At 43.3% G+C, this 18,390-nt stretch overlaps 1 protein-coding gene across 1 annotated transcript; it reads right to left on the bottom strand.

The window, feature by feature from the left end:
• Window positions 1-16,783: 16,783 nt before the first annotated feature.
• Window positions 16,784-18,159, bottom strand: LOC139320484 (fibroblast growth factor-binding protein 1-like). The gene has a single exon (XM_070948827.1). It carries the CDS (start codon window positions 18,157-18,159, stop codon window positions 17,509-17,511), a length of 651 nt encoding a protein of 216 aa, XP_070804928.1. The 3' UTR covers window positions 16,784-17,508.
• Between the last annotated feature and the right edge of the window lie 231 nt (window positions 18,160-18,390).

Genomic DNA, 18,390 nt, shown 5'->3' with positions numbered 1-18,390 from the left:
TGAGTGAATGAATTGGTTAAGGAAGCAGCTAAGCCTAGCTGCAAGAACCCCCGCAAATATCTTATAATCGGAGTTTAGTAATGATATTGGTCTATAGTTCTTAATAAGAGATAGATCAGTTCCTTCTTTTGGGATAATAGAAATATAAGCCTCAGTCCAAGATACTGGAACCTGAGCCTCTTTCATAACCGCATTGAATAAATCCGTCATGTGTCTTCCTATCACGTCAAACACTATTTTGTATAATTCAACTGGAAGGCCATCTCTACCCGGGGTTTTGCCATTCGCCTGTGCTTTCATAACTGTTTCTACTTCCTCCATCGTAAATTCCGCATTAAGAATTTCCTTCATTGTTTCCGAGACTTTAGGCAAGTCTGTCTTTTCCAAATATTTCCGAATTTCACAGATATTTTCCTCTCCTTTCTGATAAAGCTGTGTGAAAAAATCCTGAGCTACCATTCTCTTGCCTTCCTTAGTACAATGGAAATTCCCAATTACATCTTTCAGCCCTTCTATTCTCCGTTGTTCCTGCTCCTTTCTAAGCCGGTAAGCCAACCATTTTCCTGTTTTGTTCGCCCTTTCAAAAAAAATTTGTTTAGTCCACTTTAGTTTATTTGCTAATTCCTCTTGATCTAATAATTTAATCTGGTGTTGCCAGTACTCCCTTTCCTCTATCAATGTTGTCTGGGTTAATGCATTTTGCATCCTTTCTTCCACCCGTTGTAATTTATTCAAGAGGTTGTCTCGGTGTTTCTTACCCGCCCTACGTTTGTCAATCATATATTTGATTAACCATCCCCTCATCACTGCCTTAACCGTATCCCATGTATTGTATATTGAAGTATCCTCTTTCTTATTTTCCTGGAAAAAAAGATATAACTCCTTCTTAAATTTACTCATGAATTCTTCATCTTTCAGGATACCTATATTCATTCTCCATCTACTCTTCCTACAATGTGGGATCTTCCAAGTTACCATTAGCGGGTTATGATCCGCCCACTGATTGGGCCCTATTTCCACTTCCGAGACCAGCCCCCTCAACTCAAGAGACATCCATATCATATCTATTTGGGTCCACGAGTGGTGTCTGGGAGAAAAATAAGTATATTGATTTTTATTGGGATTTCTCAACCTCCATATATCCTGTAATCCAAATTCCTCCCTTAAATCATTACATATTTTTGGTAATGTTCTCTTAATATCCTTTAACCTTCCTTGTACGTTTCCCGGGACATAATCCTGCATTCTATCCGTTACAGCATTGAAATCCCCCACATGTTCATATTCCAGTTCCCCCAATTTAACATATAAGTTTTGATAAAAAGTCCTCTGATTGTCATTAGGGGCATAAATACAAACCAATAAAGACTTCCACTGGGCAATTTCTATTTCGAGCATGAGAACCCGGCCTTCCTGGTCAGCAAAAACCTGTTGGGATTTCAAATGATGTTGTACATATACCACTATCCCTCTTTTTTTTGATCTGCTAATGAGGTATAAGTTTTACCCAAGCCCGGCATTCTAACAAATGGTTTTGATCTTTTTTTATATGAGTCTCCTGCATGCAGACAATATCATACTTAGCCTTTCTTAATTTATTCAAAATCCTACTACGTTTATTAGGAGCATTTAAACTGTTAATATTTACAGATATCAAACGCACTAATTCCCCCATTTCCTTTTCTCAGCTAAGTTTTTACTTTCCCGCTGTTATAGCCTTCTTAACTGTTTGTCTTGTCTCCCTCTGAGGTGCTGTTAATTCCTCGACTTTTCATATTTCGTATTCCCCCACCCCGCCTTTCCTTCTCTCCTCTCCTCTACCTCTTCTTCCTCTTGCGATTCCTCCAAACTTCTACTTTCCCCTTCTCCTTCAACATCTAATTCTGACAAATTAAGTTGTTGTTCCATGAATTCTCTTGCTTCTTGAAGACTCTGAATCCTCACCTTCTTATCCCTCCATGTCATCAATAAACCTTCAGGCAATAACCAACGATACGAAATTACATTTTTCCTCAGGAAAGTCGTCAAAAATTGATATCTGCGTCTCTGTTCCCTTACCCGACGTGGGATTTGTTTCAAAACTATCATCGGTTGGCCTTTATATGTAATAGTTTGATCCCTTGTTCGTTTATAAAATTCTTCACACAAAGCTTTCTTGTTAAAACGAACATGAATTTCCCGAGGAAGATTGTTCCTTTTTGCATAGCTAGTGAATACTCTAAAGGCCTCATCAATATCCCGTTGGATCATGAGTCTATCTGCCTCCAAAGTTTCTGCAACTATTTCTCCTACAATGTCATCCAGTTTTTCCCCTTTCTCTTCCACCACATTCTGTATTCTAAGGAAAAAAGAAGATCTTTCCATTTCCAGAAAAATTATTTCTTCTTCTAAGTCTCTATTTATGGTTATTTGTCTCTTCTCCCAACTGTCCATCCGTCCTTCGCATTTCTCCGTCTTCTTCTCTATCTCCTTCATTTTTTCCTCTTGTTGTATTAATGTCTGTCATATATCTCCCAGTTCACTTCGCATCTGTTTAATTTCTTCTTTAACCCCTCTCATTTCCGCTTTCACATCTGCTCCCAAGTCCTCAAAGTTCTTAGATGTCGACTCCTGGTTTTTAGCCATTGATTCCTGGATGGCTTGTAACATATTTTGAAGAGCCTGCATAGAGGGCGTCTTTCCCGTCGCCGACATATCTTCCGATGTTCTTCTAGAAGCTAAATACGTCGAATTTGGGGTTACAGCGGTAGGCAGAGAGATAATTTTCTTATTTGTTGTGGTAATAGTTGAAGATGTAGACATAACTGAAAACAACCACTGTTCCTCTACTCTTTGTTGAATAAATATATCAATCAAGTCTTTTAAATCAAATAAGTTAATCCATCAGCTCTTGATATATCCAAATTAGTCTATTTTCAATGTTTACTATGAGGCAGTATATATATATCTTTTTCCTGTCTCCTTTCCTTTCCTTTCTTTTCCTTTCCTTTCGTTGTAATATCCCAATCCACCACTAGGTGGCAGTACAAGACCAACCAAGGGCAGTCTCCGTCTTCAGCAGTGAGAAAAGAAGAAAAAAATATCAAGTCAAGATGTGGCAAAAAGCTCGCCTCTTCTGATAATGTGACAAAGAGAGAAGTAAAAGAGAAAATCTCACTACGTCTTCAACAAGATCAGTCAATTATTCCTCATGCAACAGACAATATATTCAAATAAAAAAAGGGAGAAGATGAAGTTTTGATAATATCAAAGTTCAAAGGGAGATCAATAACTGCTTCTGAGGGGGAAATAACAGCTAGCAGCAAGAAGTTTACAAGACAGCCGTTTCTTCGTTTCAGCTGCTCCCCCAGTAAATGGCAAATCTTATATGTTTCTTAGGCAGGAGGTTCAGTCAGCTCTGAGCTAACTTAGTAAAGTAGAATTCTTACACCACGCTGGCGGGCTCCCCTCTCCAGTTGGTATAGTCACGATTTCGGGGCGATCCCACGCCGCCCTCTTTCTGCGCTGGTATCCTGAGAAGAAATCTGCCGGGGCTTTACCTGTCAACTTTCCCAAACTGCAAATAGATGGAAAAAATCTTCTAGAGTGGAGTCAACAGCTGCAGATAGTTTTTATGAAAGAAAACTTACTTTTCCTAATATCAGATCCACCCCAAAACCCTGGACTTTTGAAATTGGCTGTAACCACCACAGGGCTTTTTGTATTTTGTTAACCAGTATTTCTCCAACTATGTACCCAAGCATAGGGAATCACATGACAGTGCATGAAGTGATACAAAAACTTTATAACCTTTTTTACAGCAGAAGAAGAGCAACCACAACTAGGATTTCCAGAGAATTCCATTCTGCCAGACTTAGACCAGGGGTCCCCATGAGTGAACACCTGTTAAAACTTAACGCAACCAGGACTGAATTAATACATAGGGGTGAAGCAATCACTGAGGAGAGTATGATGAGTATAGTCATAAACTCTTTAGACAGTAGCTGGGACACCTTTGTGATGCAATTGGACAGCCTCAGTCTAGAACACTTAACATTAGACACACTCACTAACTGCCTTATTGCAGAGGATAATTTAAGGAGGGACCACCACATGTCAAGAAGGGACCCCAGACCGACCAAAAGGGTTGAGTTCCAGGACAGGGGAAAGGTTGCCCCAGAGTGTTTTTCCTGTGGGTCCAGGAATCATTTAAGGAGGGATTGCCCCAGAGGTGATAGGGACAGGGGATATAGAGAGAGACGGTCACCAGACCACAGACATTTCAGGGAACGGGGACGTGGGTGGTCACCCAACCCTAGAAAAAGCAGTGAACGCAGGGATGCTTCCAGAGATAGCAACCCAGGGACTATGTATGGCTTCAGGCATGGTAAAGCAGACCCCAAGCAGAGGACAGATGAGAACATGTGGCTTCTGGATTCAGGAGCCATTAATCATACAACACACAACCCCAATCTATTCACCTCCCTCGTAGAGACAGACTTCAAGATCAGAATGGCTAACCAGAGCACAGCCAAGGTCATAGGGAGAGGGAATGTACATATACTAGGGGTTGGGAAAATAGAGGGGGTACTGTACATACCAGAAATACCCCACAATGTCTTAGCCATCGCAAAGCTCACAACAGACACAGACACAGAGGTAATATTCAAGGAAGGCAGGGTACAGATACTCAACCAAGGAAAAAGGGTTGGCAAGGTAACCACACATGATGGATTACCGTACTTTACACCCAGTGAGAACAGTGAGGGAAGTATAAACACAAGCATCACCCATGAGCAGGGGGGAGACACTGAAATTAGAGGGGGACCCCAGGAGGAAACAAACACTGTGTCACCAGGCAAAAACAAGGTATCCGTGGAAAACCCATCCACGACAATTGTGCCCACCTCCTTCACAGAAGGCTAGGACATATCAGTTTCCCGGTTGTAGAAAAAATGCTAGGGTTTGACTGCAAAAAATATTTGGAGTGTTCAGTGTGTAAATCTTCAAAAATTAAGGTCAAAGTGAGGCCCAAAAGGTCAGAGCGCACAACTGACCACCCATTTCAGCTAGTACATATGGATTTAGTGGGACCACTGAGACCTTCCATTGGACACAGGAAAAGGTTTTTCCTAACCATAGTAGATGACTACAGCAGGTATGGCTATGTGTACTCTCTGAAGCATAAAAATGAGACATTCCAAAGGTTCAAAGACTTTTATAAAAGGGTGGAACTGCAACATGGGGTGAAAATCAAACAGATAATGACTGACCGGGGCACAGAATTCATGGCCAAGGACTTTGCAAAATGGTTAAGGGAGAGGGGCATATTGCATTTTAGCTCCACCCCTTTTTCCCCATTTCAGAATGGGATCTCAGAACGAAAAAATGGCCTACTCCAAACAGTGATGAGGTGTGTTTTGGAGGATGCTGGAATGAACCAATCATTCTGGTCCAAGGCATTACACTATTCAAATTACACACTAAACAGGTTGTGGTCAAGCTCAATCAATAAAACCCCATACGAACTAATGTACAATAGAAAACCCAACCTAGCCCAGCTGACATCCCCATTCCCCGACAGCTAAGGAAGAAGGGAGAAAAGGTGTCAAAAAGACTAAGGTTCGTGGGCTATGAGCCTGGGACAAAGGGATTCAGATTTGTGGACTGCAATAACAAATTCATTGTATCCAGGTCTGCGGAATTCCATGAGCACTCGAATTGGTCAAAGCTCCACTGCAATGACATTTTCCTTGGCAGAGACATGCAACCACATAACCAAAGCGACAAAGAACTGACCACCAGGGGGCCAGAGGAAACTGAAACAGACAGACCCAAACAGCAAGAACTGAAAGCCGAGGAATAGAAAGAAGGACACCCCACACTGAACCTAGATAGCCTCACCGAAAAAGAAGCCGAATGCCTGCATGAAGCAGATACACCTTCAGACAGACCAACTAGATCCAGTAGGAACAAGTTACCAAAGGGACTAGAGGACTATGTCATGTCCATACACACAGAGCATTTCACACCCAGTTCCTATGAAGAGATACTCGGCCTCCCCCAGGAAGAGAGGGAAAGGTGGAAACAAGCCATGGAAAAGGAGATGGAGAGACTCCGAGACCTACAGGTATACTCGGAAGCTCAAGTACCTGAGAACAAAAAGCTAATTGGGACCAAGTGGGTGTTCAAACTCAAAACACTTGAAGATAACAAAACACTCTACAAAGCGAGGTTGGTCGCACAAGGCTTCCCACCCGGAAGACTACACGGACACCTACTCCCCCACAATCAGGGCTGAGAGTGTCAAGAGCACCCTAGTAATTGCCACCATCCTAGGGCTGGAAGTATTCCAATTAGACGTGCAAACCGCATATCTACACGCAGAATTGGATAAGGAAATCTATGTTAAGGCCCCACCAGGATACAATGATGGAAAGGACAACACATGGCTCCTGAACAAAAGTTTATATGGACTCAAACAGTCTGGCAAGAGGTGGTACGACTGTCTAGCCAAAGCTCTCAACACTATGGGCTTCAAAGCCACCTCTGCAGACAAATGTTTTTTCACAAAGAGAGAGGGAGGAGCATTCGAAGGTGTTCTTGTGTATGTGGATGATATATTGTACATAGGGAAGCAAAGGACCAAATGCGATAAATTTGCCACCGAGTTAGGAAATCATTTCTCTCTGAAGTCACTAGGGAAGATAGACAAGTACCTAGGGGTGCAAGTGATTAAAACTGACAAGGGCTTCCGGATCTCACAAAGAGAGAAAATCATGGAACTGTTATCCAAATGCAACATGTCAGGGGCAAAACCCTGCGAGACACCGATGCAGCCGGACTTCATAAGAAGCATGTACAATGAAGGTGAACCCTTTGTTGACAACAAGCTGTACAGGTCAACAATAGGCTCTCTACTCTACATCGCCAACTGACATCACTCTGGCTGTCAATCTACTGTCCAGACACGTGAGCAAGCCCACTGTCCTGCACTGGGATGCCATAAAAAGACTGCTCAGGTACCTGAAACACAGTGCCAACGCCCAGCTGTGCCTGAAACCAGACCTCTCTGAGAAACCCAAGTTAACCTGCTATGCAGACGCTGACTGGGCCGGGGATGCCAAAAGCAGAAAAAGCACTTCCGGGTACGTAGTCTTCTTATACAATTGCCCTATACATTGGTATATGGGAAAACGGAAGCTGGTGGCCACTTCTACCACCGAAGTCGAATTCGTCTGTTTATAAAAAGCCGCAAATAACCTAGTGTGGTTTGATGATTTACTTACTGACATCTGGGCCGAACCAACATACCCCATAGTCATACATGAAGACAACAAGGCAGCTATAGAAATATCAAAAGCAGATGCCGTGGGACAGAGATCAAGGCACATAGACATAAAATATAAACACGTTAGGCAATTCTCAGAAATGGGGTTCATTAAAGCCATATGCTGTGACACTGAACAACAAACAGCAGACATACTCACAAAGCCACTACCTCAAAAACAACATGCATATCTCACATAAAAAATATGTGTATATATGTAGATCATGTGTTTTATGTACCTAACATGTATGTTCACAGATATCATATGTCCGCCGTTAATTAGACATTTAGAGGGAGATTTGTCAGGGTAAATGTCTAATTCTCCCAGGCAGGCGGCTGGCACCTCCCCATATCCCATCATACCCACTTACCTCAGACTCCTCCCCTGGTGTATAAAAGGGTCCTACATGTGGGCATCCAGCAGTTCCAGATGTGTACCTGCAAAGACAAGTCAGAGGTCAGTGACCTTTACCCTGAATTGGGCCTAGGAGGACTCCAGGCCTAGAATAAAGAATCAATGAAGAGATACCATTGTCTCCTGTGAGTTATTGGGTTAGATCCATCCAGCATTAACATGTTTCTTTTACTTTTACTTAGAATACAATTATCTTTTCTATGGCATATTATTGGATGCTTTAATTTGTGTGATGTAACTGGACAGATGACTATTTCTAAACCAATCAAATTTTTATTTGAAGTTCTTTCTTGTTCTAACTGTAAAAGTAAATGTAAGCCATTTATTTTGATTCTCCTTTTTTATATGAAGACCCCACTTTTATCAGAGTAATAAACTGCTTTTAAACAATCTTCTGATTCAGTTATTTATTGGAAAAGGTAAAGCTGAGGCAGAACCTAGAGCCAGATTTGGCCATCATCAGTCAAGCAAAGACACTTGGAAATACTGTTGGGTCATGGAGGCCTTTCCATTCTCCTGTACAGTGCAGAAGTCATGATTAAAACATAGATGAATCATGCATTATTAGCATGTGGAGAAATGAATGGATTTCCAGTCATTTTAAAAGCTTCCCCAGTGCAGAGTAATCCAAGACTTCCTTATTACCACAAAATCAAGAGCCACTCTTGGAGGAAGCCTGGAGGAAGCCAATAACTCTGTTATCTCCATGAAGCCAAACTGAAAGAGAACAGCAAATACATAGCTATTATGCCTTTGGCAGCAACAGCCAACCCTGAACCCAATTGAGGGTGTGGAGTTTTGTGATCTGAACACATTCACCATCCCTATGAATGAACAGAATGCATAAAACACATGCAGCAGCTCATCATTCATGGGCCCTATGGTTGGCTAAAGACAGTGAGGAGATATCGGATGGTTGCTGTTCATTGGCCCTGCCTGAAAAGGAGGAGTTGGCTCACCCTGTATCCCCAGGAGCTCTTATGCAATTCAGATAGGTGTGGAGTTTGAACTGGGGCCAAGCAGGTGAGTTAGTAAAGTTGAGCAGGAAAGCAATGGAAATGTACACACTGAGTTTCCATGAGAGAAGAAGAAGAGGGGAAGTTGTAGGTGGATTTGGTCACAGTTTGCCAAGAACCACAAGGCTTGCAGTTGGGCTGCCATAAACACTTACAGAGAATCAAGGCAGCAGCAACCTCATCTTGGAAACTGGGAGCACAGAGTGTAGGTAATATTTCATCTGGCATTATGCAAACTGCTACATATTACATATCATCATGACTAAGGCACCTTTTTCGGAAACCCAACAAGTGCATTGAATAAGTGTGGGGCTTTGTTGAAGAAAACAACAACAGCAATCTATCCAACTCCCTAACTTCAGCCTCTACTTATTGGCTGCTGTGGAGTAAATCTAAAGCCAGTAAAATTGAAGAGTCAAACCCTAAAATGTTAACATTACACATAGCCATAGAGTGAACAGTCCAGTAGCGCAGAAGAGACTTTCCTACCATGGAAAGAGAGGAAGATAGTACTGCAAATCAACATAGCCTCTCTCAGAGACTTATGGGGCAGATCCTTTGCATATTCAAGAGTGTCCTTGGGTTATGATAAAAAAGTGAAGATGATGGTCATGGCAATGCAATCAAAAGTACACCTGTTTGGTATGTGTTGAGCTTCACTCAAACTATTGCAGTCATCATCTTGACCTTTTTTAAAATCACATCCTGTAGACATTCCTGACATATCTTAGAATGCTTGAAGAAGACATTGCAGGTGTCTTCTACAAAATCTTGAATTACAATGGGAAGTGGGGGCAGGGAAGTTAATCCAAGCAAACTTAATGTGCCTTACAAAACCAGTTTCTACATTTGGCAGAAGCTGTTTCCAAACACAAAGTCAAAGGTACTTCTCAATGAGAGGTGATGAAGTCTTGAATCAGCAGCCAGATGTTTTTTACCTCAAAGACAGTGCACTGGTCAAAGGCATTGGTGACCATTGCTATCAATTGAAAACAACCTCTGAACCCAGAATATCCCAAATAAGTTCAAATTAGGTTCATTCACAAGATTGAAGCAGAGAGAAGAACCTTTCTATTGTTAGAATTTTAATGTGATTCAACCCCAGAGTGGCCTCTCCCAAGAACCATGTAGATATGTAGAAAATGGGACAAAATAGAGTTTTGAGGAAGCAAATATTAGAAGAAATTGCATTATGTTGCCCACAGACATAACCTCCTGTTCCCCAAAGAGCTTTGCCCTATTATACTAAAAAAAAAATCATTCTAATGCAGTTGGAATTAGATGTTGGACAGCTGAGGCTATTTCAGGATGAAGCTTTTTCTTCTAATGGTGAGCTTTATTCCTCTGTATGTTTCTGATTTCATGTGGACAGTGTGGGTAGACAGCAGTTGTTTCTTTGAGATGTTCCAAGGAAGGAAGGAAGGGAAGGAGGGAGGGAGGGAGGGAGGAAGGAAGGAAGGAAGGAAGGAAGGAAGGAAGGAAGGAAGGAAGGAAGGAAGGAAGGAGAGAGAGAGAGAGAGAGAGAGAGAGAGAGAGAGAGAGAGAGAGAGAGAAAGAAAGAAAGAAAGAAAGAAAGAAAGAAAGAAAGAAAGAAAGAAAGAAAGAAAGAAAGAAAGAAAGAAAGAAAGAAGAAATGGAGGGAGGTAACTTGGAACAGTTTGGGGCAGTGATTAAGACAGCAAGCTAGAAACTGGGAGACTATGATTTCTAGTCTGACCTTGGGCATGAAGTCAACTAGGTAACCTTGGCCCACTCTGTTTCAGCCCTAGGAAGAAGGCAAAGGCAAATCATTTTCAAAATCTTGCCAAGAAAACTGCAGTGACTTGCACAGCCATGAGTCAACAAGGAGTCAAAGGCATACATTCCTACCCATCCACCCACACATGTACACACACATACACACACAACCCTTGTGTGTGTATGCAGGAGGGGGCAAAGAACCTTCTGCTTGGGGTGACCAAAAGGAAAAAAAAACAAGGTCTGTGTTAGGACCTGAAGCTTCATGGAGATTATCTGGAGGAGAGGAATATTGGATCTTAATTTATTTATTTTATTTTATTATTCAAACTTCCATACCGCCCTTCTCCTTTCGGACTCAGGGCGGTGAACAGCCAAAATAAAAACATTTATACATAACATTACAATTAAAAACAGATTTAAAATAATTAATAAATTTGGCCCATAATTTAAAATTTGTCAATTTAAAATCAGTATCAAAATTTTAAAAACCAACCCTAAAATCAAGACAGACCGGCTAACTGAAAAAAGTAAGTTTTTAGGGCCCGACGAAAAGTCCTGAGGTCGGAGATCACTCATATCTCTGGGGGTAGATTGTTCCAAAGGGTAGGTGCCACCACAGAGAAGGCTCTCCTCCTGGGGGTCGCCAGCCGGCATTGTCTGGCCGACGGCACCCTGAGGAGGCCCTCTCTGTGGGAGCGAACCGGCCGGTGAGAGGCTATTGGTGGCAGAAGGCGGTCCCGTAAGTACCCCAGCCCCAAGCCATGGAGCACTTTAAAGGTGATCACCAACACCTTGAAGCGCACCCGGAAGTCCACTGGAAGCCAATGCAGCTCGCACAGGAGAGGAGTCACATGGGAGCGCCCCATTGCTCCCATAATCCCCCGTGCGGCTGTATTCTGCACCAGTTGGAGCCTCCGGGTGTACCCCAAGAGGAGCCCCATGTAGAGAGCGTTACAAGAATCCAGACGAGAGGTGACGAGTGCTTGAGTGACCGTGCGTAGGGAGTCCTGGTCCAGAAAGGGGCGCAACTGGCGTATCAGGCGAACCTGATAAAAAGCTCCCCTGGCCACGGCCGTCATGTGCCCTTCTAAAGACAGCCGTGCGTCCAGGAGGACACCCAAGTTGCAGGCCCTCTCTGTGGGGGCCAATGATTCGCCCCCAATAACCAGCGATGGCATCAGCTGGCTATACTGGGACGCCGGCAGCCACAGCCACTCAGTCTTGGAAGGGTTGAGTCGAAGCCTGTTTCTCCCCATCCAGACCCGCACGGCCTCCAGGCACTGGGACATCACTTCCAAGGCATTGTTGGGATGGTCTGGGGTGGAAATGTACAGCTGAGTATCATCAGCGTACTGATGGAACTCCACCCCAAAACCACGGATGATCTCACCCAGCGGCTTCACATAAATGCTGAACAGGAGGGGCAAGAGGACCGATCCTGGTGGCACCCCACAGACAAGGCGCCTTGGGGTCGACCGCTGCCCCCCTGTCAACACAGATTGCAACCGGTCAGAGAGGTAGGAGGAGAACCACTGCAGAACGGTGCCCCCTACCCCCAGCCCCTCCAACCGGTGCAACATGATACCATGGTCGATGGTATCAAAAGCCGCTGAGAGGTCTAACAGGACCAGGATAGAGGAACAACCCCTATCCTGAGCCCTCCAGAGATCATCCACCAACGCGACCAATGCTGTTTCCGTGCTGTACCCAGGTCTGAAGCCGGACTGGAGCGGATCCAAATAGACAGCTTCATCCAGGTACTGGGGAAGCTGTCGCACCACCACACTCTCAACAACCTTCGCAATAAAACCAAGGTTGGAGACTGGATGATAGTTAGCCAAAACAGCCGGATCCAGGGATGGCTTCTTGAGGAGAGGCCTCACCACCGCCTCTTTCAAGGCGGCCGGCAGGACACCTTCACTCAAAGAAGCGTTGATAATCCCCTGGAGCCAGCCTCGTGTAACCTCCCAGGAAGCCAGCACCAACCAGGAGGGACACGGGTCCAATAAACATGTGGTCGCGTTCAGCCGTCCCAAGATCCTGTCCACATCCTCGGGAGCCACAGGATCGAACTCCTCCCAGATAACACTCTCAAGGCCTGCCTCAGTCATCTCATCTGAACTAACCCAGTCGGCAGCCAAGTCTTCCCGAATCGGAGTTATTTTATCATCCAGATACTGTACAAAATCCTCAGCTCGGCCTTGCAAGGGGTCCTCCCGCGCTCCCAGATGAAGAAGGGAGCGGGTCACCCTAAACAGGGCAGCTGATGACGCAATAAGAGCGGCAAAATAGCTAGATTTAGCCGCTTTTATCGCCACTAGGTAGGTCTTAATATGAGACCTTACCAGTGTCAAGTCAGATTTGGAACGACTGGCCCTCCAACCACTCTCTAGGCGTCTTTTCCAGCCCTTCATCTCTCTCAGCTCCTTGGAGAACCAAGGAGCTAAGTGAGTTCGGTGCCGGGTCAGAGGCCGCAAAGGCACGACCCAGTCCAAAGCCCCGGCAGCCGCCCTATCCCAGGCGGCCACCAGGTCATCAGCCGAGTCATGAGCTAGAGTCTCAGGAAATGGCCCAAGCTCCATCTGGAACCTGTCAGGGTCCATCAGGTGCCTAGGGCAGAACCACCTGGTCGGCTCCGCCTCCCTGCAATGGGGTGCGGCAGTCAGAAAGTCAAGTCGAAGGAGCGAGTGGTCAGACCATGACAAGGGTTCAATATTTACATCCCCTATATCAAGGCCACTCAACCACTGACCAGAGATAAAAACTAAGTCCAGAGTGTGTCCCCCCATATGAGTAGGGCCGTGAATTACTTGGGTCAGGTCCATGGCTGTCATGGAAGCCATGAACTCCCGAGCTACCTCAGATGTTTCACCGATGGATAGCAGGTTGAAATCCCCCATGACCACAAGTCTGGGGGTATCAGCCGCCACCTCGGCTATAACATTGAGGAGTTCGGGCAGGGTCGTTGCCACGTGGCAGGGAGCCAGGTACGTGATCAACAGACCCATCTGCACCCCACGACCCCACTTCACAAAAAGGGACTCACATCCGGCTATCTGAGGTACAGTGGTCTCCCTCGGATCAAGATCTTCTCTTAGAATGACCGCCACCCCCCCCGCCCCTGCCCTGAGCTCTTGGCTGATGAAATGCACGGAAGCCTGATGGGCACATCTCCACAAGGGGAACTCCCCCCTCATGGTCCAACCAGGTCTCCGTGATACCTGCCAGGTCCGCTCCCCCCTCCTGAATAAGATCACAAATGAGGGGGGCTTTATTTACTACAGACCTGGCATTACACAACATCAGCCGGAGACTCTGAGCAGCCTGGGGAATGGGAAGAGCTAAGGGGACCGGGGCACGCAATCGCTCGGAGATAGCGAGCGTGTGTCCCCACCACATGATATGGCCCCCTGCCCCTCCCACTCAGCGTATTAATGGAGAAGCCCTCACTAGAGGGCATTCTAACAGTCCCCTTTTCCCCAGAGTCCGTACCCCCTATGGCACCATTAATAGCAGCCGGACTAGTCTCCAACCCCCGTGGGTGTTTTTCCCCCAAACCCACATAACCTCCCCCCCCTCAGAACCCCTTAAAAGTCTATTTAAAAATATCTTTAAAAAAACCCTCAATCCCCTTTTTGTGACATGCCACCTCTCGGGGTCCCAAACCCCATTAAGGTGGGCCCTCGATAACATAGAGGGCCAGGCCTGCGAGAGGGGGGAATCTCGCAGCACAAGAAGCTTTGCCCTAGAATACATTTAAAACACTAGAGTGATAATACAAATTTGGCCTAGACATGGCCTAGGGGTCTATAATGATGGTTTCCAATGTCCAGGAAGCAAGACTAAGTTAATCGGAAGAGTCACCACTACCCTCTCACAGTAATGGGTAGGAGTCCTCATGTTCTGTCCAGCTGGGGGAACTGTTAATGAGAAATCTTGGGTGAAAACAAAGGAGGGAGGTCTGCGATTGTACCTGGGAGATAAGAAAGCAGAGACCAATGCTCTCACCAGGGAATAAGTGCCAGAGACAGAGGGAGAAAGAATCTGCATGGCATGCAAATGAGATGATCCTGAGAGGTGGGGATATCAGCATTGTTTGTAAGAATTTTATTTATTATGGTTGAAAACAAAAACCAAACTACATCATCTGCTTCAATTACAAAACACATCACTTACTCCATTTGCTTGATGCTATCAATGCAAAGGATAGCATTGCAGTGTATACCAGTCATCATGTGTCTATAATCAGAAGAAATCCAAAACATGATGTCTGAGTTACATCTAATTTATCCCTTAGTATGTTCAATATATGCAATCAGCATTTTGTGTCAACCTGAGTAACCAGCTGCTCAGCCATTGGATGGACAAGCATTGGATGGATCTTCTACCTACTGCTCAGCCAGAGAGGATGAAAAATGTCTAGAGGGCAGGCTTGACCACAGGTGGAAGTTGCTGTGTGATTATTTTTGAACTTCCCTGCATATACCTTTAATGCAAAAGTGGAAGACAAGGGAAGAAAGGTGAGGCCAGTCATTTTGTGAAAATGCTCTGTGTCCCAAGAAATGACAACCCATGACAAAATGTTATAGGACCAGGATTACAACCTCCCCAAAAAATATTTATGGAGCTTTTTCGTCTTACCTCTCTACCTCTAACATTGAAAGCCATGGGTCTGAGTTTGGGGAAACAGGCTGATAGAATAACTCCACCTTGCAGAGACTGGAAATCTGAATTGGTATCTGAAGGTGTTCTAAAATTAGTTTGCACTAGCAAAATTTATTTGAAATCACATACTGTTGTATCAAACCCACATGGCTCTTGCTTGTTAGAGTAGAAGAATGACTAAACATGTTTTAAATCTTCAAAAGAGCTTATACTTCTGACTGCCTGTGGGTGCTAAATGTTAACATTAAAATGATATTCAAAAAAACAAATGATTAAATGAGGTGAATTTAGAGTACTCAGATCAAAGGCAAATAAGAACAACTTAACATACGTAGGTAAAACCGGGCTAGAAAGAATATGCACATAAAAGCCTACGAAAAAGGAAAAAAGATGCATTGTACCTTTACAGGGAGGATATCTGAGAAGTGGGTGTGGCTCACTGATGACGCCTTAATAGGCAGAAATAGCTATCTGAGTCTCCCAGAGAGCAACACAGAGTTGCAGTTTGTCAGCAGAAAAAAGGCCCAGAAACTTATGAATGAGATTTCACAGAACCAGGGCTGTAGAACAACTTAACATACGTAGGTAAAACCTGGCTAGAAAGAATATGCATATATATATTCTTTCTAGCCAGGTTCCACCTACGTAAGCTAAGTTGTTCTTCAGCCCTAGTTCTGTGAAATCTCATTCACAAGTTTCTGGGCTTTTTGTATCTTGCTGAAAAGCAACAACTCTGTGTTGCAATTTGGGAGACAGAGTTGTTGCTTTTCAGCAAGATACAAAAAGCCCAGAAACTTGTGAATGAGATTTCACAGAACTAGGGCTGAAGAACAACTTAGCTTACATAGGTGGAACCTGGCTAGAAAGAATATGCACATAAAAGCCTATGAAAAAAGATATATATATATATATATATGTATGTATGTATGTATGTATGTATGTATGTATGTATGTATATGTGTATGTATATATGTATGTATATATATATATATATATATATATTATAATATATTTTATATATATAATATATATTTTATATATATTATATATATTTTATATATATTTTATATATTTTATATATATATAAAAGTAACTTTTTTCTGAAGGTTTGGTATACAGTTTCCTGCTTGAGGAGTGGGTTGGATTAGAATACCTCCAAGGTCCTTCCAACTCTGTTATTCTGTTCTGTTCCCTCCACCCCCCAGTCTTGAATATATCCAAGACTATGGGGCCTCTCAGAACCTCCAATTTGCCCTCCCCATTAAAATAGTGATTCCATTTGACAAAATTTAACACCCTTGCCTCATTAGGGTGGAGGACAAATTTTGCAGACAGTTAGAGCAGTTCATTTCTACATTACTATTGCCAATTCTGTCCCATGGATTTCTCTTCCCCCAAATTCTCTATGCTGCTCAATTCCATTTGCTAGACTGAAATGCTGGTGGCCATCAGACTTACTAAAAATTTAGTTAGTGCATTTTGGACTGCATACAAATTATGCACACATAGGAAAGAAAATTGGGACAAGCAGAAGACAGAACCACAGAAAACAATTTCAAAAGGCTTTATTTTTAGCAATGTACATTCAAAAGTAAAAAAAAGTGCATAGCACTGAAATAATCACTTTTGACTAGAAATATACAGGAAAAAATGAAGCAATACATGGAACTTTTCACATCTTTGTAACTTTTGCATAGCTCACTATACAAATCCATTTTTATCCAAGCCTGGCACTCTTTTACCTGTGCCACAATGGGAATGAGACTTTGATTGCATGGCTGTAGCCTCCATCTTGACTTTTTTAATACTTTCCCACCACCAGACACCCCTGAGATCCATTGAAAAATAGTTTGATTGTATCTTTGATGAAAAGATACAATAACACTATTGTAATACAATAAAAGATGAAAAGCTCATTTTTACTCTTCCTTTCCTAAATACAATATATCACCCCCACCACCCAGACTTCCTTTTCTTCTCATTTTGCTTGATAAAGTGTTCTTAGACATCTTGGGCACTGATGTGCAAACATCAAATTGGCCTAATAAAAATGTGCCTTTGTATTCGTATTACATATTATGACATAGAAAGCAATTGCTGGCAGCCCTTTCATCAGATTTATCCCTTTCATTTGATACTTTTTTCCCAAGTTACACAGAGGAAGGAAGGATCGGGTGACAGATGGAGGATTAATAGTTACAGTCACATTTTTTAAGCAAAAGAACAAAACACATTGCATTTACTTTTACAAGTGGAGTTTGACTAGATGCACCAGAAAATAATTCAGATTGTTTGCTCTTGATACTGTTTGCAAGACAGTTGTGCCCATAACTCAAGGCTTTTGGTCCACCTCCCTTGCATTTCTAATTGCACTTTTTATCTTGTATCATTGAAATGATGAAGTAGCAAAGATTTTGCCACATCTCAGAGCAGTACTCTTCAGCCACCTTTCTCTGATCCACATAATCAATATCTTCCACACAATCACTGGATTCTTTCTTTGGCTGTTGGGGTGTTGGGGTCTCTGGCTTGGCTTCCATAACCAGTCTAAGATGGGCAGTAGGTGGCCCGGTCTTACAGACTTTAGATTTTAAAAGAGTCTTGGGGTCCTTACAGAGATTCTTCTGCTTCTTTAGAGATCGAGTGATTTCCTTCCAGAAGACCTTCTGGTTTTCTGCATACCATGGGCAGGTAGGTGGGCTGCCAGAAAAAGCACAGGAAAAGGCATCTTCCCCTTTTTTGCAGTCTACCTTTAGCAGAGTGGTCTCTTTCTCATTTACAATCCAGGAACATTCAGCCTTCTCTTTATTTATAAACTTCCCTTTTGTGGGAGAGCCTCTTTGTCCTCTGTTTCTCTGGCTCTTGGCATTCTTATTATGTACAGCCTGGGCTCTTCCCCCTCTGCCATTATTTAGTCTCTCTCTTTTTCTCTCTTTCACTGTTTCACTATCAGCTTGTAGCAGTTGACAGAACATCATGAGGATACACAGCAGAGCAAAATGTTTGGTCTTCATGTTTCCTAGTGCTTTTTGAAACCTGTTTTAGAAACAAAAGTCCCTTGTAAAAAATATGTATCTACCCTTATGTATGCTAGACATGCCCTAAAATAATCAATTATCTATTATCAGCAAAGATTGTAAAATAGGACATCAGTGCTACTCATAATGATATTTTTGAGCATGAACTCTTAAGACTGCTTAAGATAAATGGTGAAACTATTTCTTTTCCTCCTTCTAAGAAAGCCA

This window comes from Pituophis catenifer, unplaced genomic scaffold (assembly GCF_029215685.1).
Source record: "Pituophis catenifer annectens isolate HBS135680 unplaced genomic scaffold, rPitCat1.0.hap2 SCAF_8, whole genome shotgun sequence".
Lineage (NCBI taxonomy): Eukaryota > Metazoa > Chordata > Lepidosauria > Squamata > Colubridae > Pituophis > Pituophis catenifer.
The sequence above is the reverse complement of the archived record's forward strand: the minus strand, read 5'-3'. Positions and strand labels throughout refer to the sequence as shown.

Excerpts from the sequence above, each read along its gene's own strand:
- LOC139320484 (XM_070948827.1), bottom strand. The coding sequence starts at position 18,159 with ATGAAGACCAAACATTTTGCTCTGCTGTGTATCCTCATGATGTTCTGT.